The sequence below is a fragment of the Podarcis liolepis genome, assembly GCF_965112155.1.
Source record: "Podarcis liolepis genome assembly, chromosome: 9".
NCBI classification, from domain to species: domain Eukaryota; kingdom Metazoa; phylum Chordata; class Lepidosauria; order Squamata; family Lacertidae; genus Podarcis; species Podarcis liolepis.
Genome location: NC_139564.1, coordinates 71,990,460 through 72,014,582, shown reverse-complemented (window position 1 = coordinate 72,014,582; position 24,123 = coordinate 71,990,460). Strand labels below are relative to the sequence as shown.

The window sequence follows — 24,123 nt, the reverse complement described above, 5'->3', positions numbered from 1 at the left end:
GTTGCCTATGCCTGGTTGAAAATCATTCAAACATAAGAACTGAAGAACAGACCTGCTGAAGAAGAAGAAGAGTTTGGATTTGATATCCCACATTATCACTACCCGAAGGAGTCTCAAAGCGGCTAACGTTCTCCTTCCCCTTCCTCCCCCACAACAAATACACTGTGAGGTGAGTGGGGCTGAGAGACTTCAGAGAAGTGTGACTGGCCCAGGGTCACCCAGCAGCTGCATGTGGAGGAGCGGGGAATCGAACCTGGTTCACCAGATTACAAGTCTACCGCTCTTAACCACTACACCACACTGGCTCTCTGAATCAGTGGCCCATCTAGTCCAGCATCCTCTTCTCACAGGGGCCAAACCAGGGGTCTGCAACCTTTAAGACAAAAAGAGCCACTTGGACCCGTTTCCGAAGGGAAAAAAAACTGGGAGCCGCAAACTCGTCATTATAAAAATAACTTTTTTCTCACTTTTTTATTATTTCTTTGTTTGACCCCTCAGAATTACTCCTCCTCATAGAAATAAACATTAAATTAACAAGTTACCTTTTTGTGTGTGTGTGTTCTTCACTCCCCTTCAAAACAGTGACCAGCATACATGCCCCCTTTCAATGCAGTGACCAGCGTACATGCCCCTTACAATGTAGCGGGCGGGCGGGCAGGAAGGTGACGTCGGGATGGTGTGTGACTAACACACGCACTGCCCCCATGCGACGTCACAGCCAGTACAGCGCCCGCCACAGTGGGGAGTGTCGGGGTGCACAATGCGCCTCCTCCCCTCGCTAGTATCCGCCCCGGAGCCGCGGCAAAGGTGTAAAAGAGCCACATGCGGCTCCGGAGCCGCGGGTTGCAGACCCCTGGGCCAAACAGATGCCCATTATGTGAATCTTGTAAGCAGGACCAGAGCACAAGAGCAGCTCTCCCCGCTCCTGGGGCTTCCAGCAACTGGAATTGGGAAGCAACTATGGAGGCAGAGCAGAGACATCTTGGCTAGTTGCCTATAGCTTGATCCACCATGAATTTGTCCCGTTTCTGCTCTTCTGCAGCCTGACATGGGGCACCCCCTCTACAGAGCCCCCTGTCAGGAGTTCAGCCTACACACGAGTAGGACCCTGGCAGAGACACATGCCCGAACATCACAGCGACTGATGCCAACCGACACTGGCACACTTAGGGATCCGCAGAGTTAGCGCAGTTGCGTGACAGACCTCAGCAACTCAGCAGTTAAAACAACGGAATATGCTGAAATGGCAAAACTGACAATGAAACTAAGAGGAAGGGACATAAATGAATTTAAAGAAGAATGGAAAATGTTTATTGCATATATAGAGAAGCATTGCACACAGGTTAATACATTAGCAGGGCTTTAAAATTACATGTAAATTTGTTATGAATGGATAATAAGTAATTTAACCATGTTTCAAACTGGACAATAGACATGTGCTACATTGATAAGTAACGGAACCAAGGAAGGGACTAGAGGGAAATCAATTACTTCTGTTTCGTTTTGTCTTTTGTAGTGTTGTTGCTTTTATTTTTGTGTGTGTTATCTTTGGAAAATCAATAAATTGTCATTTTTTTTTTTAAAAAAAAGTGAAATCAACCAGCAACAGACATGACTGAAACTTAAGCTCAAATTTCCAGTTAGTGCAGATCCCACAACTTCCTGCTGAAATCCTGCTAACTTTTCATACCACTGATCTTGCAGGGTTTTTCTAACATCCCTCCTTCGTCGTGCTACAGGGCAGGAATGTCCATCCAGAAAGCAATAATGCGGCAACGCAGGGAAAGCGTCTTAGAACAACTAATGAAGCGGACTGATCTGGGGACAACCCGCAATATTGCACTGATCCTGCGTCAATGAGTTGCTGCGGAAGAAAAGCAAAAGCAAGCCCACAACACCAGGCTGGAGGGGCCCTAAAAAAATTGAGTGTGTCAAAGGAGCCTGGCTGCTGGATGAGGCCCATGACTCCTGTTCTCACAGTGGCCAACTAGATGCCTCAAATGGGAAACCCACAAGCAAGACGTGGAGGGAATGGCCCTCGTCTTCTAGATTTCTCCCCAACAACCAGTAAAGAGTGTCATGCCTAAAGTCCAACATTAAGACATCCTCATTGCTCACAGGCACTGCCTCTATTGCCTTTTTGCTCCCTCCAGTCTTTTAAGTGGGTATCTATGTCCAAGTCTGTACCTGTATACAGTGGTACCTCTACTTACGGATGCGATCTGTTCCGGGGTGCCGCTCACACGCCGAAAAGTCCGTAGAGCGCCGCTTCTGCGCATGACGTGATAGAGCACTCCTGCGCATGCACGAAGTTTGCAAATCGCTCCTGCGCATGCGCAAAGCGCGCAGATCGCTCCTGCGTATATCGGTGAACCCAGAAGTAAACGCTTCCGGGTTTGCCGCATTCGTAACCAGAAAAAACACAACATAAACCTAACGCAACTAGAGGTATGACTGTAACTATTTTTTAAAAATCTATTTCTACAGTTAATCTCTTTGGGATGTTCTGTCATGGGTAGCAATCCAGAAATGAAATCAATGTGCCTAATTCTCTGTTAATGCCCTCTAAGGCACCAGCTGGCAGCAGTGAATTTCTGAAATGAGTCAGAATCCAGGTGGGGCTATTGATCTCCCACTTCTTCTAAACATCTGGCTGGAAGACAGGCTGGGCCTTTGCTTTGACCCAGCACTGCGCTCCTGAATTTCTAGTCCCCCATACAAAAAACTGGGCATAATGTTTAGTCTTGCCAACCCTCCTTGATTTTTTCAAGCCTCCTGGGTGCATCTGTTCCCATGGCAGGAGAGAAATTAACCGAGGGGGTGCATGTAGCAAACAGTCAGCTTTCCACATTAAACATGTTTCATGACAATAGTACCTTACAAAATTCCTAAGCTAATAATTGGACAGAAGGGATGGCACAGGCCAAATCTCAGCTGCCTTAAGGCTGCCACCAGCCCTTGTCAGATAAAAGGAGAGGGGTAGCAAGGTAAAATTCACTGCTGACCAGGGAAACACGTGTTCCTTCTCAGAAGACCGCTACCTGTGATCTGCCTGTGATCAGCTGTTGCTCCTGGTGGATGCTAAGTACTCATAAGGTATTGCAGCAGCATCACCTAAAGGCACTTGTGTTGCCCGGGCAGGAATGAGGAGTGGACAGCCTTGGGGTCAAGAGTGGCACAGCTCAACACAACCCTGGGACGAGCAGGACTGTCTGTGTGCAAACGAACTGTGAGAAAGACGTTCTCTGCAGAATCAATCAGGAGGATCAATCAAGGAAGGAGGGAGCAAGAGAGATGTGGGCATCTTGGCAAGCGATGTCATGGCTGGGGTTTCGAGGTCAGCTTTGGAAAAGGCACCTCTGCCCTGCTGCTGTCGACACCCCCTCAGACCTCGGGCGGACATTCCAGCGGCGGTGGGCAATCACTGAAAGGAAACAGACCATAGTGAAAGTTTTCGTCCAGCAGACCAGGAGGAAACGCAAGTGCAGCGGTGTAATGGCAGGTGCCAATCTGAACTTTTAGTTTTAATTTCTTTCTTTCATAAAATTTGTGCACGGCTTGATCGTGGGGGGAAACCTTGAAGCAGTTTACAAAAAGATAAAGCGAGACAATAAGAAAATGCAGCAATACTTTAAAACATACAAAAAGATAAAATACTAAAACAGGTTAAAATTCTCCCCAGTATTTCTAAGCACCTGGGTAGGTTTTAGCTACCTAAATGTTTTTAGGACAGGACTACTGTTGAAGGCACCTGTTTGAGATCCATAGGTGGGGAGTTCGAAACTTTTTCTATGGCTTGTTATTGTAGCTCATGGCATCAGTGGGGAGGGCATAAACTTGATGTAAAATATATCCTTCAGTGAACGAAGGAGCAATCCTGGAAGAAACTGACAAGACCCTCTTTCCTTGGACATTTTTGACCAGAGGCGGGATGGCCAGGGATAATAATAATAAAAAAAATTATTTATATCCTGCCCTCCCCAGCCGAAGCCGGGCTCAGGCTTTGGTTGTTATTCCTGCACTGCAGGAAGTTGGACTAGATTATTCTTGGGGTCCCTTCCAGCTCTACAGTTCTGTGGTTCTATGATTTCCGAAGTCTTTATATGTAAAGGTCAGCATGGTAATAAAAAGGAGGGTTCCTGCATTGATTATAGTAAGATAAAGTTAGACATTAATGCCAAAATCCAGCATCGCCTGAGCTCTGTGAGTGCGGCTTTCTCCCGATTGAAGTGCAGAGTGTTTGAGGACCGGGACATTTGCAAGGAAACCCAAATGCTTGTTTACAAATCTGTTTTACTACCAACCTTACTGTATGCTTCTAAAACATGGACCACTTACAAAAGCCATCTCCAACTCCTCGAAAGATTCCATAAACGGCATCTCTGAAAATTTTTACACATCGCTTGGGAAGACAGGCGAACTAATGCCAGTGTACTGGAAGAGGGAAAGATCACCAGTGTTGAAGCAATGATTCTTCAACATCAACTTTGTTGGACTGCTCATGTTGTTTGGATGCCTGATGATCGTCTTCCAAAACAACTACTCTATTCGGAACTTAAAAATGGAAAGCGTAATGCTGGTGGCCAACAAAAGAGGTTTAAAGACTGTCTTGAGGCAAATCTTTAAAAATGTAGTATAAACACCGACAACCGGGAAACACTGGCCTGCAAGCGCTCCAGTTGGAGAACAGCCTTAACCAAAGGTGTCATGGACTTTGAAGACACTCGAACTCAGAACGCAAGGGAGAAACGTGCTACAAGGAAGGAACACTTGGCAAATCCACACCGTGATCCACTCCCGCCCAGGAACCAATGCCCCCACTGTGGAAGGACGTGTGGGTCCAGAATTGGCCTCCACAGTCATTTATGGACTCATTGTTAAAACCGTGTTTATGGAAGACAATCTTACTCGGTTACGAGTGATCGCCAAAGATGGTAAGATAAAGTTAGAACTTGGGAAACAAAGAAAGATAACCTGTTATTCATTTCTCACTAGGAATATATTCTTTAACTAGCAACTAAATAAGGATGCGGGTGGCGCTGTGGGTTAAACCACAGAGCCTAGGACTTGCCAATCAGAAGGTTGGCGGTTCGAATCCCTGTGACGGGGTGAGCTCCCTTTGCTCAGTCCCAGCTCCTGCCAACCTAGCAGTTCAAAAGCCCGTCAAAGTGCAAGTAGATAAATAGGTACCACTCCGGCAGGAAGGTAAACGGTGTTTCCGTGCGCTGCTCTGGTTTGCCAGAAGCAGCTTAGTCATGCTGGCCACATGACCCGGAAGCTGTACGCTGGCTCCATCGGCTAATAAAGCGAGATGAGCGCCGCAACCCCAGAGTCGGCCACGACTGGACCTAATGGTCAGGGGTCCCTTTACCTTTTAAATAAGGATAACAATATAATAGGAAAACAAGAATTTGTAAGAAATCGACAATGAAATGAAGGAATTGTCATAGAATTCTACTCTAATGATCCTAAGCAGAACCCAATGTATAGTTAGCAGAGTAAAAACTTAAACACGTCGCAGGATCCCCAACAATAGACGAGAGGCCATTGTATTTCATCCAGCAGAGCTTTACTGCTACTTAAGGCAAATGAGCATAATGGTCACAAATCCAATATATTCAGGATTGGCACTGTCCATAAGAAATCCAGTTGCAGCAGACTTAACTTAAACTTGCAATAACTTATAGTAAGACTAAACCGCCTTAAGAGAGAATATTATGAAAATGATCTACAGGTGGTACATGACCCCAGTCAAGCTTGCAAAAATCTACCATTTGCCTGATAATAAGTGTTGGAAATGTAAAGAGACTGAAGGTACATTCTTTCACCTTTGGTGGACGTGCCCAAGGATCAAGGCTTTCTGGGAGATGATTTATAATGAAATGAAAAAGATACTTAAATGTACTTTCCCTAAGAAACCAGAGGCCTTTCTCTTGGGCATTGTCGGCCAACTGGTGTCAAAGAAAGACAGAACATTTTTTATGTATGCTACAACAGCAGCAAGAATACTCATCGCAAAGTATTGGAAGACACAAGATTTACCCACTCTGGAAGAATGGCAGATGAAGGTGATAGACTATATGGGACTGGCTGAAATGACTGGCAGAATCCGAGACCAGGGGAAAGAGACGGCAGAAGAAGATTGGAAGAAATTTAAAATTTATCTTAAGAAATATTGTAAAATTAATGAGTGCTAAAATGTTGCGGTTATAGAAAGTAGATTACAGCTGTAAAAGATTAAGTAAAAGAAAAGAAAAGGAAAAAATTAGACAAAATTAAGGGGGAGGATTTGCTGAAATAAATTTGGGAATTGGAATGCAGAAAGGGGAGGTACGGGGAAGTCGGTGAAGTAAGTTTTAAGAAAAAAAAGGATTCGACATTATACATGTTTGTTTTTGTGTGTGTATGTTTGTATTGTATTGTGTGTGTTTTTATAATTTGTGAAAATCCAATAAATATTTATAAATATATATATATATATAGTAAGACTAAACCTTAACACTGAGCATACAGAACACCAGAAGGAAAGAGAGAAGAGAGAAAGCAAAACCCCGGCTCCTTCTGGCCTCTTATAGTCAGCATGACCTTGACAGAAAGAGAGAACAGAATCAGTTTAAGCCAGCTGTACTCAGCTGCTCTGAAGGAATAACCCAAACACCACGAACCGTCTGCTTCTTTCTTTCACACAGAGAAGCTTCCAGTACCCTCCTGAATTAATTAGAGTAGGAAAGATGTCTAAACATCAGATCAATACTTTCAGTACTAAGAAATGCATACTGACAGGGATGTCTGTAGGTATTATGGCCAAATCCTCAACCCCCTCCCCTCTCCATAACCAAACATGGGCTCAAATTCTGTGTCCAGGGCGGCTGTCTATCAGCTCCATCTGGTATGCAGGATGAGATCCTCCCTGCCCGCGGACTGTCTCGTCAGAGTGGTGCATGCTCTAGTTATCTCCCGCTTGGACTACTGCAATGCGCTCTACGTGGGGCTACCTTTGAAGGTGACCCGGAAGCTGCAACTAATCCAGAATGTGCCAGCTAGACTGGTGACTGGGAGTGGCCGCCAAGACCACATAACACCAGTCCTGAGAGATCTGCATTGGCTCCCAGTACGTTTCCAAGCACAATTCAAAGTGTTGGTGCTGACCTTGAAAGCCCTAAACGACTTTGGTCCTGTATACCTGAAGGAGCGTCTCCACCCCCATCGTTCAGCCCAGACACTGAGATCCAGCGCCGAGGGCCTTCTGGCAGTTCCCTCATTGTGAGAAGTGAGGTTACAGGGAACCAGACAGAGGGCCTTCTCAGTAGTAGCGCCCACCCTGTGGAACGCCCTCCCATCAGATGTCAATGAAATAAGCAGCTACAGTGGTGCCCCGCAAGACGAATGCCTCGCAAGACGGAAAACTCACTAGACAAAAGAGTTTTCCGTTTTGGAGGTGCTTTGCAAAACGAATTTTCTATGGGCTTGCTTCGCAAGACGACAATGTCTTGCGAGTTCCTGCTGGTTTTTTTCCCTCCACCCCCCCTTTTTCTAAGCCGCTAAGCCGCTTATCAGCTGATCCGATCAGCAGATAAGCCGCTAAAAGCCGCTAATAGCGCTAATCCGCTAATCCGTTAATGGGCTTGCTTCGCAAGACGAAAAAACCGCTAGACGAAGAGAATCACAGAACGGATTCTTTTCGTCTTGCGAGGCACCACTGTATCTTATTTTTAAAAGACATCTGAAGGCAGCCCTGTTTAGGGAAGTTTTTAATATTTAATGTTGTATTGTTTTTAACACTCAATTGGTGGCTGCCCAGAGTGGCTGGTGAAACTCAGCCAGATGGGCGGGTAATAAGTTGTTGTTGGTTGTTGTTTTTTATTGAATGATTCTATGACCTTGGAAGGTGGTGGCCTCTTCTTCCTTGCGGGAGGCTTTTAAGGAGAGGCTGGGCGGCCATCTTTATGTCGTTCCCGTCGTTCTGTAGCCATCAATGGACCCTCAATGGACAAAGGGCGTGAGAGAAATCAGCAGGCTTGAAGGAACCTCAAGGTTTGCAGGAATTGGGGGGGGGGGAGAGAATGCAATGCTGAGTGTCCAGGGAAAGAGGGGGACCCAAAAACTGACAAAGGACTGGAGTAGCCTGGGAGAGGGCACAGCTGCCTATCTGGAACCCTGCAGAGAAGACCTGTGCCCTGCACCGCTTTGCTGCCGATGCCACTCGCCCCATCTAACTCCTGTCACCCCAGGAGTCCTGGGACCTCTTGGAATGTGCAGGCTGGATCTTTCCTTTCCACGGAGCCTGCTGTGTGGTCTCTGGCCTACTCACCATCATGTCGTCTTCAGTGTCCTCGGAGCTGCTGATCAGGATGCTGGCAACCTCTGCAAGAAGATGGAGGACAAACAATGTGTCACCCACACCTCAGAGCGCATAATCCGCGGAACTCCCTCCTAGCCAGCAGGGCTCTGCTCTGCCCCCCCCCCACTCGCTGGTGACGGCAGGAGCCGAGAAAGCTGCTCTTGTGCAACCTAAGTTTCAATAGTGGGAGTGGTCCTTACTCGCAAATCAATAGTCAATAGTAACAAAAACTAATCCACCCAAAAGTATATATATTCTGGCAAGGATTACAAACTCAAATAGAGATTACAAACTCTAACATAGATTACAAACTCAAACTCATAAGGATATGTATAACACAATAATTCGTTACGGAATTAGGGATAAGAGTTTATGAGTTCATGTTAGTCCATAGTCAGATTCAACACGAAAATCTTAGTTTCATTCATTGAGCAGAAGTCAGAAGTCAATTATAGATCAGAAACCAGGACAGGGCCTGTTCCGATGTATACACCTTCATCAGCTAATTTTTAAAGGGTCGTGTAAGTTTGAAGACTTTCGGATAAATGTATCCTGTTATTTTCTACATTTCTCGTCGAATCTGACTATGGTCTAACATGAACTTGTCTCTACTCATAAACTCTTATCCCTAATTCTGTAACGAATTATTGTGTTATACATAGCTTTATGAGTTTGTAATCTCTATTTGAGTTTGTAATTCAAAAGTAATACATACTTTTGAATGGATCAGTTTTTGTTAAAACTGACTATAGATTTGCGAGTAGGGACCACTCCCACCATTGAAACTTACATTGGCCTGAGTTCTTGGTGTGCCTTTTTCTGGGTATATTTAATAACAAGAACTCCAACTTATTTAACCCTTGCCACAAGGGGCATCTGGTGAGCAGAGGAGGCCGGGCAAGATGGGACATTACCCGATTCACAGATCTCGTGCACAGAATTTTCCAAGAGCTCCACCGCGTTGACCGCCCCACACTGCTCCCTCTCTGGGGTCGACTCGCGCGGGGAAGGGGACCAGGAACTCAGCCCAACATCCTGGACATGCATCTCGGAGTTCTGCCCGTCGTCATGGTAGTGGTCCTCCAGCTTCATCGCCTTGGGAGAAGCCTGAACGGACTTTTCCGTCTGTCCCATCAGCCGTTTCACTGGGCAGCTGATAGAGGAGACCTAAAAAGCAAGAGTAACACAAATTTAAAAACGAGACCAGCTATTTTTATTCACAATAAATCGATAATAAATTACAGTGGTACCTCGCAAGACGAACGCCTCGCAAGACGGAAAACCCGCTAGACGAAAGAGTTTTCCGTTTTGGAGGCGCTTCGCAAGACGAATTTCCCTATGGGCTTGCTTCGCAAGACGACAGCCCATAGGGAAATATCCGGGACAGCGGGGAAGCGCAGCGCGTCTTCCCCACTGTCCTCGGACCTCCTCCAAAGCCGGGCGGTGGGGCGGGAACGCCTCCTCCCGCCGCCGCTGGGCTTCGGAACGCTGCTCCGAAGCCGGGCGGCGGGAAGGGAACACCTGCCCCCGCCGCCGGGCTTCGGAACGATGCTCCGAAGCCGGGCGGCGGGAAGGGAACACCTTCTGAAGGCGGGTGGGGGGCGAAAGTCTTTGTCCCCCCTGCCTGCCTTCCCAGGGGCTTTTAAATCGCCCCGGACAGCGGAGAAGTCCTCCGCTGTCCCGGGGCGATTTTAAAATGCCGCCCACCAGCATTTTAAGATCGCCCGGACAGCGGAGAAGTCCTCCGCTGTCCCAGGGTTTTTTAAAATGCTGGGGGTGGGAAGAAAAGCCCTTGTCCCCCCCCCCCAGCCTTCAGAAGAGGTCCGGGGACAGACTGTCCCCGGACCTGGTCTGAAGGCGGTTTCCCTAGGAATGCATTAATTGATTTTCAATGCATTCCTATGGGAAACCGTGCATCGCAAGACGAAAAACTCGCAAGACGAAGAGACTTGCGGAAAGAATTAATTTCGTCTTGCGAGGCACCACTGTATTATCAATAGTAAATCCATTGGAGAACCTCAGGAAATCTGCTTTTGTGCAACGTAAGAAGTTGTGCGCTTGGGCGACTGTGGAAAAAACGGCAGACGAGCTGTGTGTTTCCAAAACACTTTTTATGACGCCTGGTGGGATTTTATTTCTTGAGCTTCAGATTTAAGATACTTGACTTAAAAATACCCTCCATACCATCGTCCACAGGGAAATATGGATGCCTCAATTGGTATTGGTGGGTAACCATTTTCTTTTATTATATAATGTTTGCTTGCTTTGTATATGACATGAAGTAACACACAGGTGGCGCTGTGGTCTAAACCACTGAGCCTAGGGCTTGCCAATCAGAAGGTTGGCAGTTCGAATCCCAGCGACAGGTGAGCTCCCATTGCTCGGTCCCTGCTCCTGCCAACCTAGCAGTTCGAAAGCACATCAAAGTGCAAGTAGATAAATAGGTACCACTCTGGCGGGAAGGTAAATGGGGTTTCCGTGCGCTGCTCTGGTTCGCCAGAAGCAGCCTAGTCATGCTGGCCACATGACCCGGAAGCTGTACGCCAGCTCCCTTGGCCAATAAATCGAGATGAGCGCCGCAACCCCAGAGTCGGCCACGACTGGACCTAATGGTCAGGGGTACCTTACCTTTACCTTTAACACCCTGATACCACACTTTTGGGCTGCTAGTAATGGCAACGAGGGAAATCATTCTTAATAATAATATTAATTCACAACTCAGGGATCCTTTAGCTGTGATTCCTGCATTGCAGAGGGGTGGGCTAAATGTCCCTTGGGGGTCCCCTTCCAGCTCTACAACTTTATGATCTTCCTTTGGCTGAAAGTACAGCATCCATCAGCTCAGAAGGAGCTGGGACAGCCTGTCAGCAAAGAGAGGGAAGAATCAAAAGAACAGAAGACACAAAACTGTTATGAGCAGCAGAGAACTTACAAATCCATGAGGTGTCTTTCTGAGACTGAGGGTGTACGTCGGCGCCTGGCTCCTTGGCTGGCTTTTCTCATTATGAAGGCCTTTCTGTACGCAAAAGTGACAAAGGCAGAATTTTTAAAGTGCTGTAACACTTAGGGGGCGTCTGACAGCGAACCTTGGAGACCAAGAAAACAGGCTGATCCTGTGCTTCAAAAAACAGAACAAGCACATCGTTCTCCCGGGCAGACTGTCATCTCACATACCAACTAACCTTACATTCTTCCGTTTTATTTTCAAAAGATGTGTCCTTAAAGTGTTCATACCAGAAAAAAGGGAATTTGCAGCAATATGAAACTGCTAAATTACAACACATCAAGAGATTCAGTCCTATTGCTTGTGCACTGAACTCAGGGAATTATTTTTATTTATTTTTTTATCCTCCCACATGTTACCAGTGCCAAGATATCTGTGTTCTCAACAGCAACTGTTTCATGAACAGCCACCGCTAATTTCCACTGTCTTGGTACTTTCTACATTTTGTTCCCCTCTCAGCTCCGTTTCTCTGCGTCCACTTCCACGTTTCATATCACAGCTTACCGAACTGACCGCTGGGGCAACAGGCCGAGAAACAGAAGGCAGGCAGCCGACAGCATCTGCAAGAAAGGAAAGAGGGCAAAGTGTTCCAACGTGTTTGGATGAGGCCCCTGCCCAAGAGGTTTCTGGAGGGACTCATTGCACTTCATTTCCCCCATATTATACCACCTTTTCCCCCAGGGAGGTCATGACTCTCCCCCGCTCCTCATTTAATCCCAACAACTCTGTGAGGTAGGATAGCCTGCGAGCGAGTGACCGGCCCCAGGTCACATGCAGTGAGCTTCATAGCTGAGTGGAGATTCGAACCCTGGTCTGTCCCAGGTCCTAGTCTCTCTCTTAGCTCAGTTGGGAATGAACTCAGCTGTTCAGCACCAGAGTCTAAGCAGAGCTCATAAAAGTGTGTGGTCTAAAAGTGTGCACCAAAAATTACTCTCCTGCGGACTCCACCCACATCAGCTTCTCACGATGGGCTTTATTAAAGCAAAAAGGCTAATTGGACAGTGTCTGAAGGACTTGGAGCAACAGAACAATCTGGCCATTATAAAGAAACTCTGTCCTTGGTATGCCTTTTCCCCCCTTCTCAGTTTGATTCCCTGGCACCATATTTGTATAAATTAACTATCCCAAAATACAGAGGTGCCTTCACACTGGCCAGATTGGATAGGATGCCCTCTGCCATAACGGTAAAGGTAAAGGGCCCCCTGACCATTAGGTCCAGTCGTGACTGACTCTGGGGTTGGGGCGCTCATTTCGCTTTATTGGCCGAGGGAGCCAGCGTACAGCTTCCGGGTCATGTGGCCAGCATGACTAAGCCGCTTCTGGCGAACCAGAGCAGCGCATGGAAACACCGTTTACCTTCCCGCCACAGCGGTACCTATTTATCTACTTGCACTTTGACGCGCTTTCGAACTGCTAGGTTGGCAGGAGCAGGGACCAAGCAATGGGAGCTCACCCCATTGCGGGGATTCGAACCGCCGACCTTCTGATCGGCAGGTCCTAGCTCTGTGGTTTAACCCACAGTGCCACCCGTGTCCCTCTACCCTCTGCCATACTTGAGGGCAGATACCAGAAGATTCCAACTGAGAAACGACTCTGCCACTGTGGAGATGGCAATGTGGAAACAGTGGCTCGTGTTCTCCTGTCCTGTCTGTCCCCTTTATAAAGATCTGAGGAATAAGCTCATCACCCCACTCTTCCTTACCATCCCAGGGCGCCCATCTGCAGCCACATTGTTCTTTCTGTTGTCAAATCAAAATGATCAGACAACAGCAAAGGTTGCTAGGTTTATCGAGGGTGGAGTGAGATTAAGGGCCACTATCTGAGCAATAATCTTGGTCATCTGATTGCCCTTTTTACCCCTTGTTGTCTTTTTAATTCTATATTGCTTGTTTTGTGTTGCTATGGGCGTTGGCTAATGCGAATAAAGTTTATCTATCTATCTATCTATCTATCTATCTTTGCATAGAGCTCAATGTCAGGAAAAAGCAGCAATGCGAGAGCGAGCTGCAGGTGGCTGCAAAGCAAAACAGGATGTTGATGTTTGGGACTGTACCATGGGAACAAAGGGACAGTCTATTCACTGTACTGAGCACCGGATATTAGCTCAGAGTGTCATTTGACCTGTACTGGAAGTACAGGGGTGGAGTCTATTCTCTCTCTGCTGTTGGAGTTTGAACTGTGCAGACACGTTTCTCTGTACTGCTGCAATGACAGAAATAAAGACATGTAAATAGATTTCTGTCTGTCTCTTTCCCCTCCCTGAGGGAAGAAGGGAGGAGGGAGGAGTGGTGTGTCCCTCTCACGCTGAGTGGGATCGCCGATAGTGACCTTGCCTGTATCCTGCCGGGAGACACAGACGGGGAGGTCAACAGGATCTTAAGCCAAGTGCCTGGAGAGTGGCCAGTTACCTCTGACTGAGGCTTAAGAATCCGACACTCAAGTCAGCAAAGAAGGACCCACAGGTCCAGGGTGGAGAACTTACATTCTTCCAGGTGCAGCTGGAGTCCAGCTCTCACCATCCTTGACCGCTAGCCATAAGGACCATAGGAGAGCCTGCTGGATCAGGCCAGTGGCCCACTTAGTCCAGCATCCTGGTTGCACAGCAGCCAATAGGACGTCTCCAGGAAGGCTGCAAGCAGGATTCAGGTACAAGCGCCTTCTCCCGCCCCCTTGTGCCTCTGCAGCTACTGGCATGCAGAAGAAAGGCACCTCTAACGGTGGGGGCAGAACAGAGCCCCTATCGCTAGCAGCCATCGATAGCTTTATCCCCTTCTGGTGCGTTCAGTGCTAGTCCTACCCATAGTAGACCCACTGACGTTCATGGACAAGACTAACCAAGGTTCATGCTTTGGAATTATGGTGCTGGAGGAGACTCTTGAGAGTCCCATGGACTGCAAGAAGATCAAACCTATCCATTCTTAGGGAAATCAGCCCTGAGTGCTCACTGGAAGGACAGATCGTGAAGCTGAGGCTCCAAGACTTTGGCCACCTCATGAGAAGAGAAGACTCCCTGGAAAAGACCCTGATGTTGGGAAAGATGGAGGGCACAAGGAGAAGGGGACAACAGAGGACAAGATGGTGGGACGGTGTTCTCGAAGCTACCAGCATGAGTTTGACCAAACTGCGGGAGGCAGTGGAAGACAGGAGTGCCTGGCGTGCTCTGGTCCATGGGGTCACAAAGAGTCTGACATTACTAAATAACAACAACAACCAAGATTCAATGATCAAAGGCGCCCTGTGATCCACATTCATTCTCACAACTAGTGGGACAGGGCGACAAGAGAATTACGGCAACCGAAGCCCAAACCTTTTTCCTGCCAAAGAAGCCAGCAGGGCCCCCTGGCAAGGGAGGCACGAAGAGAGCAGGATTGCAGGAAGTGCCTCACCTTCGCAGCCTCTCACCCTGTTAAACAGGGCCTGGAGGTCGCCTCTGACCTCCGAGATGTTATCTGCCTGGACCCGAAAACCCACGGCTAGCACCTTCTCCCTGCGGAGATCGTCTAGGGACTCCTTGACGAAGGGGGCCATGTCGAGCACCTCCTGGTCCGAAGCAAAGAGGTTCATCTTCTCCACCAGCCGCTCTCCGGACTCTAACCTGCCGTGGTTATAATCATTTAATAATAATTTATTATTTATACCCTGCCCACCTGGCTGGGTTTCTCACTGAATCATTATCGCTTTACTGAACGGTCTTGGTTGCTCGGATCAATTTGTTCCTGTGCATTGCTTCAGCTAAATGCTATCGTGTTTTAACATTCGTATCGATGGCACTGTTTTGCTGTTTCTTAAATCATTATTACTTATTTTATAACATTTATAAACCTCCTGACTGGTAAACAAAAAACAGAAAACACCCCCCAAAGCGGTTTACAGAGAAAACAATAAAATAAAAACTTTAAAATGCTTTAAAACATACAAAAAGTTAAAATACCAAAACAGATTAAAATTACCTCAACTTTTTAAAGCATCTAGGTAGGCTGCTCTAAACAAGAATGTTTTCAGCAGGCCCCAAAAGGAATACAGTGAAGACGCCTGCTTGTCTCACTAGCCAGGGAGTTCCAAAGTGTACATGACATCACACTAAATGACCGAGTCCTTACAATGGCGGAACGGCGATTATGGGGCATCTGTAATAGGGCTCATTCCATCAATTGGCATGGTGGAGTTGGCGTACGTCAGGTAAGTAGATTTCGTGAGCCAACTGGTCTCAAGTCATTAAGGGCTTTATATACTGTATGTGGTGGGATTGTAGCAAAATTTTTTTAAAAATGGGAAATGATATATGATGAGTTGAAGAAAATGTTCCATTTAAAATTTGTGAAAAAGCCTGAAGCTTTCTTGTTAGGGATTGTGGAGAAAGACCTGCCAAAGAAACTAAAAAACATTTTCATGTATGCGACAACGGCGGCAAGGGTCTTAATAGCACAAGGATGGAAGAATGAGGAAATCCCGACTAAAGAACTGTGGTAAGAAAAACTGATGGACTGCGCGGAATTGGCATAACTGTGACTTTAAAGATGAATGGGAACCTTTTACGAAGTATTTGAAGAAACAACAAAATCAACTGGACTCCTTGGCAGGTTTTGAATAAACATTCACAAACTCTTCATCAGTAGTATATAGATAGATAAATTAAGGATCTTTGCAATTTTACAACATGCAGATATTAACTGTGTGTCGAGAAACCAGAGATAGGGGCTGAGGGAAGTCTCGGGGGTGCGGTGGGAGGTTTTTTTTCTTTTTTCTCTTTGGAGGGGGGAAATGGGGAGGAAATAACGTGTATGATGTATTTCTGTTAAAATTGTTATGTTGGAATTCTTAATAAAAACATAAAATAAAAAAGGGCTTTATATACTGAGAGTATTGCCTTGAACTTCGCCTAGTAGAAAACTGGCAGCTCCAAGGACCTGGGCATAGGCATTTTTGCACATATGCAAAACCCTTGGACCCAAAACCCCACGTAAGAGGCAAACGGGCTGCACAAACATTAAACCAAATAAAAACGAAGCAAACCTCTTGACGATGCGCTCGGCGCACTGCAGCTTCCTCTGCACATCCTCGCGCTCTTGGTGGAGCTGGCTGTCCACCTTCGCCAGGAGCTCCTCCCCCTTACTCTGGATCCACTGGACCATTTCCTCCACCTTCTCCTGGATCTCGTCTCGGGTCTCCTTGCGCACCTTCTCCAGCTGCTGCAGCCGTTCGTGGACGGTGCTGTACGTCTTCTCGTAGCTCCTCCTCTTCTCGCCAAGCTCCGCCTTTATCCTGCCCAGCTCCTCCTTCCTGCCTTCGATTTCCGCGCGGATGTCGCAGTACAGCTTGGCGTTGTAGTGCTCGCCATCGAGCAGAGCGCAGGAGCAGCAGAGGGGCTTGCGGCACCCGCGGCAGTAGATGCTGTCGACGTAAATACAATGTTCAGGGAATGAATGAATGAATGGCTGCGGCAAGAAAAAGAGGCTAGACTAGATGGGCCAATGGCTTGATCCAGGAGGCTTTCCTTAGAGTCTTAAACAGGAAGGTAGTGTGGCACAGTGGTTAGAGTGCTGGCCTAGGAGACCCAAGTTTAAATCCCCACTCAGCTACGAAGCCCCCTGGGTGGCTTTGGTCCTGTCACCATCTCTCAGGCTCACTTCCCTCACTGAGCAGAATTCCTTGGAGAACAGGTACAGTGGTACCTCGGGTTAAGAACTTAATTCATTCCGGAGGTCCGTACTTAACCTGAAACTGTTCTTAACCTGAAGCACCACTTTAGCTAATGGGGCCTCCTGCTGCTGCCACGCCGCCGGAGCACGATTTCTGTTCTCATCCTGAAGCGGAGTCTATAACCTGAAGCGTATGTAACCCGAGGTACCACTGTATAAGTGTGATGATAGATAGATAGATAGATAGATAAGCAACACCAGGCTTTGTGCTATCAATTTCTCTCTGGAAGGGGGAGGAGGGAGAACACAGGGAAGAAAGGAAAATGAAAACAGAAGGGGAAGGAAGTGGAAAGTTATGGAGGGACAGATCAACCTGTTTCTCCCCAATACAGTGGTACCTCGGGTTACAGACGCTTCAGGTTACAGACTCTGCTAACCCAGAAATAGTACCTCGGGTTAAGAACTTTGCTTCAGGATGAGAACAGAAATCGTGCTCTGGCGGCACGGCAGCAGCAGGAGGCCCCATTAGCTAAAGTGGTGCTTCAGGTTAAGAACAGTTTCAGGTTAAGAATGGACCTCCAGAACGAATTAAGTACTTAACCCAAGGTACCACTGTATCAGTTTTCCATGTACTTGGACCTCAGGTCTATTCCATCCAATTTTTTCCAGATTTAAAAACAACATGCTTGAAAAAAATTGCATTTAAACTGTAAGCATTAGAGTGCATTTAAATGAAAGTACTAATTAAACTGTAAGTATAAACTGTAAGCACTGCATTTAAACTGTAAACATCAATTTACTGTTGGTAATAACAACAATCATAATATTGTGCCTTTCCCCCACAAGTAGGATTCAAGGTGGCTCACAAAACTTAGAACAAGCATAGACAAAAAACAGAAAGGTAATGGTTAAAAAGTGATTCAACTCTTGAAAAATTAAAACCATATAAAAAACAAAGCTATTAAAATACAGATAATAAAAACAGCACAGAGCGATTAAAAGCCCTTTCCTTAAAAAGCAGTCCATTCCCAAAGACCTGTTGGCGTAAGAAAGGAATCCAGCTGCCAGCGGAAGGCCTACAATGAAGGCACCAGTCGAGCTTCTCTGGGAAGGGTGTTCCAAAGTTGCCTGTGAGAAGCCACCACCGGAAAGGCCCTCTTCCCCTGTCCCCCACCCAGGCCTCACCTGCTAATCGTGGGGTCCCAGGTGGCTGCTAATGCAAAATGAAGTTGCACGCGTGCCGTATGAGTGGGCACAGCCCAGATGAGGGCCTGTATCCCTCTCCCCCTTCACAGGCAGTGGCCTGGTAGTTTCCTGCAAACTATGCATCTCCCCATGATCAATGCAGATGGTGACAGCAGCCACAAAATTGAAAGACGCCTGCTTCTTGGGAGAAAAGCAATGACAAACCTAGACAGCATCTTACAAAGCAGAGACATCACCTTGCAAACAAAGGTCCATATAGTTAAAGCTGTGGTTTTCCCAGCAGTGATGTATGGAAGTGAGAGTTGGACCATAAAGAAGGCTGATCACCGAAGAATGGATGCTTTTGAATTATGGTGCTGGAGGAGACTCTTGAAAGTCCCATGGACTGCAAGAAGATCAAACCTCTCCATTCTGAAGGAAATCAGCCCTGAGTGCTCACTGAAAGGACAGATCCTGAAGCTGAGGCTCCAAGACTTTGGCCACCTCATGAGAAGAGAAGACTCCCTAGAAAAGACCCTGATGTTGGGAAAGATGGAGGGCACAAGGAGAAGGGGATGACGGAGGACAAGATGGTGGGACAGTGTTCTTGAAGCTACCAGCATGACTTTGACCAAACTGCAGGAGGCAGTGGAAGACAGGAGTGCTTGGCGTGCTCTGGTCCATGGGGTCACGAAGAGTCGGACACGACTAAAAGACTAAACAACAACAAAGGCATTTCCCCGCCCACAGTAGCATTACCTTATAACCTGGGTGTGCTCCGAACATAAAAGGTTGCTGGACTTCTTTGCCCCCTCCAGGAAGCTCTGGGCAGTATCCTTCTTCAGATCGGCCAGTTTCTGGGTCTCGTGGCTCTTCTGCTTCAAGTACCACTGGTGAGACTTGTAGCATTTCAGGCAGAGGAACTCGGAGCACTCCGAGCACCAGAACTCAGCCGCATCTTTGCAGTTATCGCACACCAAATCTCTGTCACCAGCAATCTTCCGGTAGGTGTTCAGCTTGGCCTGGAGGCTTGCAAAGAGCACGTTATCTTGGAAGGGGACCCCGCTGGCGCGTGCGAAGGAGAACCGGCAGACGGGACACTGGCCCACGGGCTTGTTCTCGTCCAGGCACTCCACGCAGACGGTGTGAAGGCAGGCCAGGAGCTTGGGGTTCGGGGCCTCTCTTTGGCACCTCCCGCAGAGCAAGAACTCAAATTCCTCCTCCATCTCCTGCATAAAAAATAAAAAATGAGGAAGAGGAGAGAAAGAAGGAAGAAGAGGAGGAGGAGTTTGGATTTGATATCCCGCTTTATCACTACCCCAAGGAGTCTCCAAGCGGCTAACATTCTCCTTTTCCCTTCCTCCCCCACAACAGACACTCTGTGAGGTGAGTGGGTGTGACTAGCCCAAGGTTACCCAGCAGCTGCATGTGGAGGAGCAGAGATGAGAACCCGGCACCCCAGATTACAAGACTACTGCTGCAGTGATATTGGGAAATCTTAGCAGGTTAAAACTTTGGCTCATGCAGAAAAAGAGCATTATGGGAGAGCCAAAAGCTGTAGAATGCTGGGAATGCGTATCTGGGTTTAATTAAAGTCTTTCTGTCTTTAAAAGTGTGAACCGGGTTATCTCCTTCATCTGCAGGAAGAGAGCTCCTAATTGATTAGTAGTTTTGACAACTGGTTGTTTCTGACTTAGATTCAGCGTGAAAAGGTTATCAGGCTAAATTTACAACTCAAAGAATCTGGTCTGTCTCTGGGAATGAGGGGAGTGGGGCTGAGAGACTTCAAGAAGTGTGACTAGCCCCAGGTCACCCAGCAGAAGAAAGGGTTAGGGTTCAGAATCGCTTCTATCTATCTCTCCCTCTCCCTCCCTCTCTCTCTCTCTCTCTCTCTCTCTCTCTCTCTCTCTCACACACACACACACACACATATACACAAACCAGGGAATCTGTCAACATGGACTAGTGCCCTATCTCGGCTGCACCAACAGGGTGGCTCACAGCCAAGTAAGAGGCGATGTGATGGGAGTTTATAAAACGATGCACAGTGACAGAGAAAGATTTGTCTCCCTCTGTCATAAGTGTGGATCTTGTGGACAAAGCTCAATGTTGGAAGATTCTGGGCAGATCAAAGAAAGTCCTTCTTCAGGCAACGCAGTTAAACTATGGAACTATGGATAGCTTTTAAGAAAACAGAACGCAATGGCAGAGTTGCCAATCGGTGTGCAAAGGCTTGAAGGAACAGAGCTGCCAAATACTGGAGCTTTGATTTTGGAAAAACAAAAGGGAAACAAGGAGTGGAGGCGCAGGTGAACAAGGATAGACTCTGTGTGCAATCTGAATTGAACCTGGAAAAGAGGGATGTTAATACAGCTGCATTTCTAATGAACTGGAAGAGGAGAAGACGAAAGAAGTGACAAACAAGAGTGATGGACTGATATATGAATACAAACCAGGAAGCTGTGGCCCTCCAGATCTTGTCGGCCTCCATTTCCCTTGGGCCCCGGACATCATGGCTGGTGCTCAGGGAATGGTGGGCGTGCACAGAGTCGTCCAAGAACACTGGGAGGGCCACAGAACCCCCCAGCCCCAGGAACCTAGGAAGCTGCCCCATACATTGCTCTCAGGGCCATCCTGTGGGGCAGACGTCCAGGTGGAGGGGCTCAACTGTGGGAAAGGGTTTTTGCATACCACATTTCAGAGTAAGTGAAGTCAGGCACCCTGTCACACACGTGGCCCGTTGAGTTCAGCATCCTGTTCTCTTAGTGTCTGAACAGTTGACTGTGGGAACCTGCAAGCAGGGGGTGAGCCAAAGGTTTCGCTAGGGCGCCACTCCGACCCCCTGGTCATTTTGGTGGCCTTTTCGGAATCTTTACAATATCCTTTTGGACATGGGTAGGCAAACTAAGGCCCGGGGGCCGGATCTGGCCCAATCGCCTTCTAAATCCAGCCTGCGGACGGTCCGGGAACCAGCATGTTTTTACATGAGTAGAATTAGCGCTTTTATTTAAAATGCATCTCTGGGTTATTTGTGGGGCACAGGAATTCGTTCATTTCTCCTCCCCCAAATATAGTCCGGCCGCCCACAAGGTCTGAGGGACAGTAGACCGACCCCCTGCTGAAAAAGTTTGCTGACCAACCAGGGGAAAGAGACGGCGGAAGAAGATTGGAAGAAATTTAAAATTTATCTTAAGAAATATTGCAAAATTAATGAATGTTAAAATGTTGTGGTTATATAAAGTAAGGGAGTACAACTGTTAAAGATTAAGTAAAAGAAAAGGAAAGGAAAAAATCGGATAAAATTAAGGGGAAGGATTTGCTGAAATAATTTTGGGAATTGGTTATATAAAGTAAGGGAGTACAACTGTTAAAGATTAAGTAAAAGAAAAGGAAAGGAAAAAATCGGATAAAATTAAGGGGAAGGATTTGCTGAAATAATTTTGGGAATTGGAATGCGGAAAGGGGAGGTATGGGGAAGTCGATGAAGTAAGTTTAAGAAAAAAAGGAGTTGAAATTATACGTGTTTGTTTGTTATTGTATGTATATTTTTGTATTGTGTGTATTGTATGTGTTTTTAAAATTTGTGAAAATTTAATAAATATTTATAATAAAGAAAAAGAAAAAGTTTGCTGACCACTGCTTTTGGAGGATTCCCTCGTTCCTGACCCTTGGCCACACTGGCAGGGGCTGATGGGAACTGTAGTCCAACAGCACCTGGGTACCCAAAGGTCTCCTTTCCCCCCTGACCTATAGGAGGCGTCACCCAGCTGCACATTAAGAGGCTGTTGCGTCCAGAAAAAGCAGATAAAGTGTGTGTACATGGGAGAACAAAATCCACTCCCCCCCGCCGCCCCCATCTCCAGGCACAGAGGCCCCCACCCCCACAAGGCTCTTGGGCATCATAGGAGGCTGTTGAGTTACGCAGGTCCCGCAAATTCAGCCAAGACCCCACCCCACCCCGATTCTTCGGAGGAGGGAAAGGAATCTAGAGGGTCGGAGCGATCAGGACATCACAGGGGGTTGGACTAGATGACCCTCGGGGTCCCTCCCGCCTCTACGATTCTAGGGTTCAAATCCTCCCCCCCCCCCGCCATGAAGCTCCCTGGGCGACCTTGGGAGCCAGTCCCTCCTTCTTTCAGTCCATCCGACCTCACACGGTTGTTGTGGGGGTGAAATGGGGGCGGGGGGGGACCCATGTACGCCCCCTTGCGCTCCCCAGCGAGTCAAGACGTGGCGTATCGACGCAATGCATACATAAAAGTTAATGCATGAATAAAAGTTAATGCATCAATAAAACACAGCCACGCACGCAATTCAAAGGAACTCAGCTGAAAGGCGCGACCTGCAGCGGTGTCCGGATCGCGAAGCAGAAACCGCGAGTGGGGATGGCGGCGGCGGCTGCGAGGCGTCTGGGTTCACTTTCGCTTTGTCCCTGCGAGGAGGCGGCGGAGGAAGCAGCGCGGGGCTGCCGGGAAAGGAGGGCCCTCCGGGAGGGAGGAGCAGCGCTGGCCCGGCCCGCCTGCAGCGGCATCCGGCTCCCGGGGATTCTTCGCGCCGCTTCAGGTGCTTTCTCGGGGCCAAGCTCGAGGCCCGTGCATGCATTTACCCGGGAGTAACAAATAGGAAAAGGCCGCGCTGCGTCCGGCAGGACTTGCATAGCATCCCAGGGAGCGGCTGTTGCAACGACAAGCCCGTGCAGCGCAGAGGCTACAAGGCTCTGTGTGCATGCGATGGCTTTAAAGCATATATATTTTTCATCGCGAAGTATTCTGGCTACTGTAGTTTAAGGGCTGGTGGGGATGGGAAGTTAGGGAAGGGTAAACTGCAGCGCCCGGAATCAGAAAGTGGGTGCCTCAGGTTTGCTTTAGAAACGCTGCACTGTAGCTTTAGGGTGAACCCCTTTGTTGTTGTTTATTCGTTTAGTCATGTCCGACTCTTCGTGACCCCATGGACCAGAGCATGCCAGGCACTCCTGTCTTCCACTGCCTCCTGCAGTTTGGTCAAACTCATGCTGGTAGCTTTGAGAACACTGTCCAACCATCTCGTCCTCTGTCGTCCCCTTCTCCTTGTGCCCTCCATCTTTCCCAACATCAGGGTCTTTTCCAGGGAGTCTTCTCTTCTCATGAGGTGGCCCAAGTATTGGAGCCTCAGCTTCAGGATCTGTCCTTCCAGTGAGCATTCAGGGCTGATTTCTTTAAGAATGGATAGGTTTGATCTTCTTGCAGTCCATGGGACTCTCAAGAGTCTCCTCCAGCACCAGAATTCAAAAGCAGCCATTCTTCAGCGATCAACCTTCTTTGTGGTCCAGCTCTCACTTCCATACATCATTACTGGGAAAACCATAGCTTTGACTATACAGACCTTTGTTTGCAAGGTGATGTCTCTGCTTTTTAAGATGCTGTCTAGGTTTGTCATTGCTTTTCTCCCAAGAAGCTGGCGTCTTTCAATTTCGTGACTGCTGTCACCATCTGCAGTGATCATGGAGCCCAAGAAAGTAAAATCTCCCACTGCCTCTATTTCTTCCCCTTCTATTTGCCAGTAGGTGATGGGACCAGCGGCCATGATCTTGGTTTTTTTGATGTTGAGCTTCAAACCATATTTTGCGCTCTCCTCTTTCACCCTCATTAAAAGGTTCTTTAATTCCTCCTCACTTTCTGCCATCAAGGTTGTGTCATCTGCATATCTGAGGTTGTTGATATTTCTTCCGGCAATCTTAATTCCAGTTTGGGATTCATCTAGCACGTGTGGAACCCAGGCCAGGCTACTGATACACAATGATCTCTGTGCTGTTTTTCCTGCGCTGCAAGGGGTTGGGCTAGATGACCCCCTGAGATCCCTTCCCACCCTACAGCTCTTTGACTCTGATGCCTTTCATAGCTTGTCAGCAGAAGCTTGCAAGGAGACACTGAGATTTCAAAAGTCGGCATCGGGCTTTAGAAACCCACGTGCTTCCC

At 47.6% G+C, this 24,123-nt stretch overlaps 2 protein-coding genes across 5 annotated transcripts in view; one reads left to right on the top strand and one right to left on the bottom strand.

Moving 5' to 3' along the window:
• Positions 1 to 1,284: 1,284 nt before the first annotated feature.
• Positions 1,285 to 23,313, bottom strand: PML (PML nuclear body scaffold). 4 transcript variants are annotated; one of them, XR_014516006.1, is made up of 10 exons: positions 22,512 to 23,313; positions 18,929 to 19,398; positions 16,359 to 16,736; positions 14,732 to 14,940; positions 11,850 to 11,905; positions 11,274 to 11,357; positions 9,256 to 9,508; positions 7,698 to 8,364; positions 6,490 to 7,362; positions 5,147 to 5,692 (listed from the first exon to the last, which is right to left on the bottom strand). XR_014516006.1 is itself a non-coding variant. In XM_083460495.1 (9 exons), the coding sequence occupies exons 1-9, from the start codon at positions 22,824 to 22,826 to the stop codon at positions 3,422 to 3,424; spliced, it is 1,821 nt and encodes a 606-aa protein (XP_083316621.1). In that variant the 5' UTR covers positions 22,827 to 23,286; the 3' UTR covers positions 1,285 to 3,421. The 4 variants fall into 4 exon arrangements, 2 of the variants coding, with proteins under 2 accessions (XP_083316621.1, XP_083316622.1); XR_014516007.1 differs by having other exon boundaries at positions 5,155 to 5,692; positions 22,479 to 22,618; XM_083460495.1 differs by lacking the exons at positions 5,147 to 5,692; positions 6,490 to 7,362 and adding an exon at positions 1,285 to 3,424 and having other exon boundaries at positions 8,312 to 8,364; positions 22,512 to 23,286.
• STOML1 (stomatin like 1) overlaps positions 22,626 to 24,123 on the top strand; it is a 16,164-nt gene continuing 14,666 nt past the window's right edge. The window contains exon 1 of the mRNA XM_083460608.1: positions 22,626 to 22,732. The gene's annotated coding sequence lies outside the window, so the exon portion shown is untranslated. The remainder of the gene's footprint in view (positions 22,733 to 24,123) is intronic.

Excerpts from the sequence above, each read along its gene's own strand:
- PML (XM_083460495.1), bottom strand. The coding sequence starts at position 22,826 with ATGCAAGTCCTGCCGGACGCAGCGCGGCCTTTTCCTATTTGTTACTCC. Across the intron at positions 11,906-14,731 it reads CAGGGTGAGAGGCTGCGAAG|ATGCTGTCGGCTGCCTGCCT; the intron begins GTGAGGCACTTC and ends CCTTTCTTGCAG. Across the intron at positions 11,358-11,849 it reads TTGCCCCAGCGGTCAGTTCG|AAAGGCCTTCATAATGAGAA; the intron begins GTAAGCTGTGAT and ends TTTTGCGTACAG.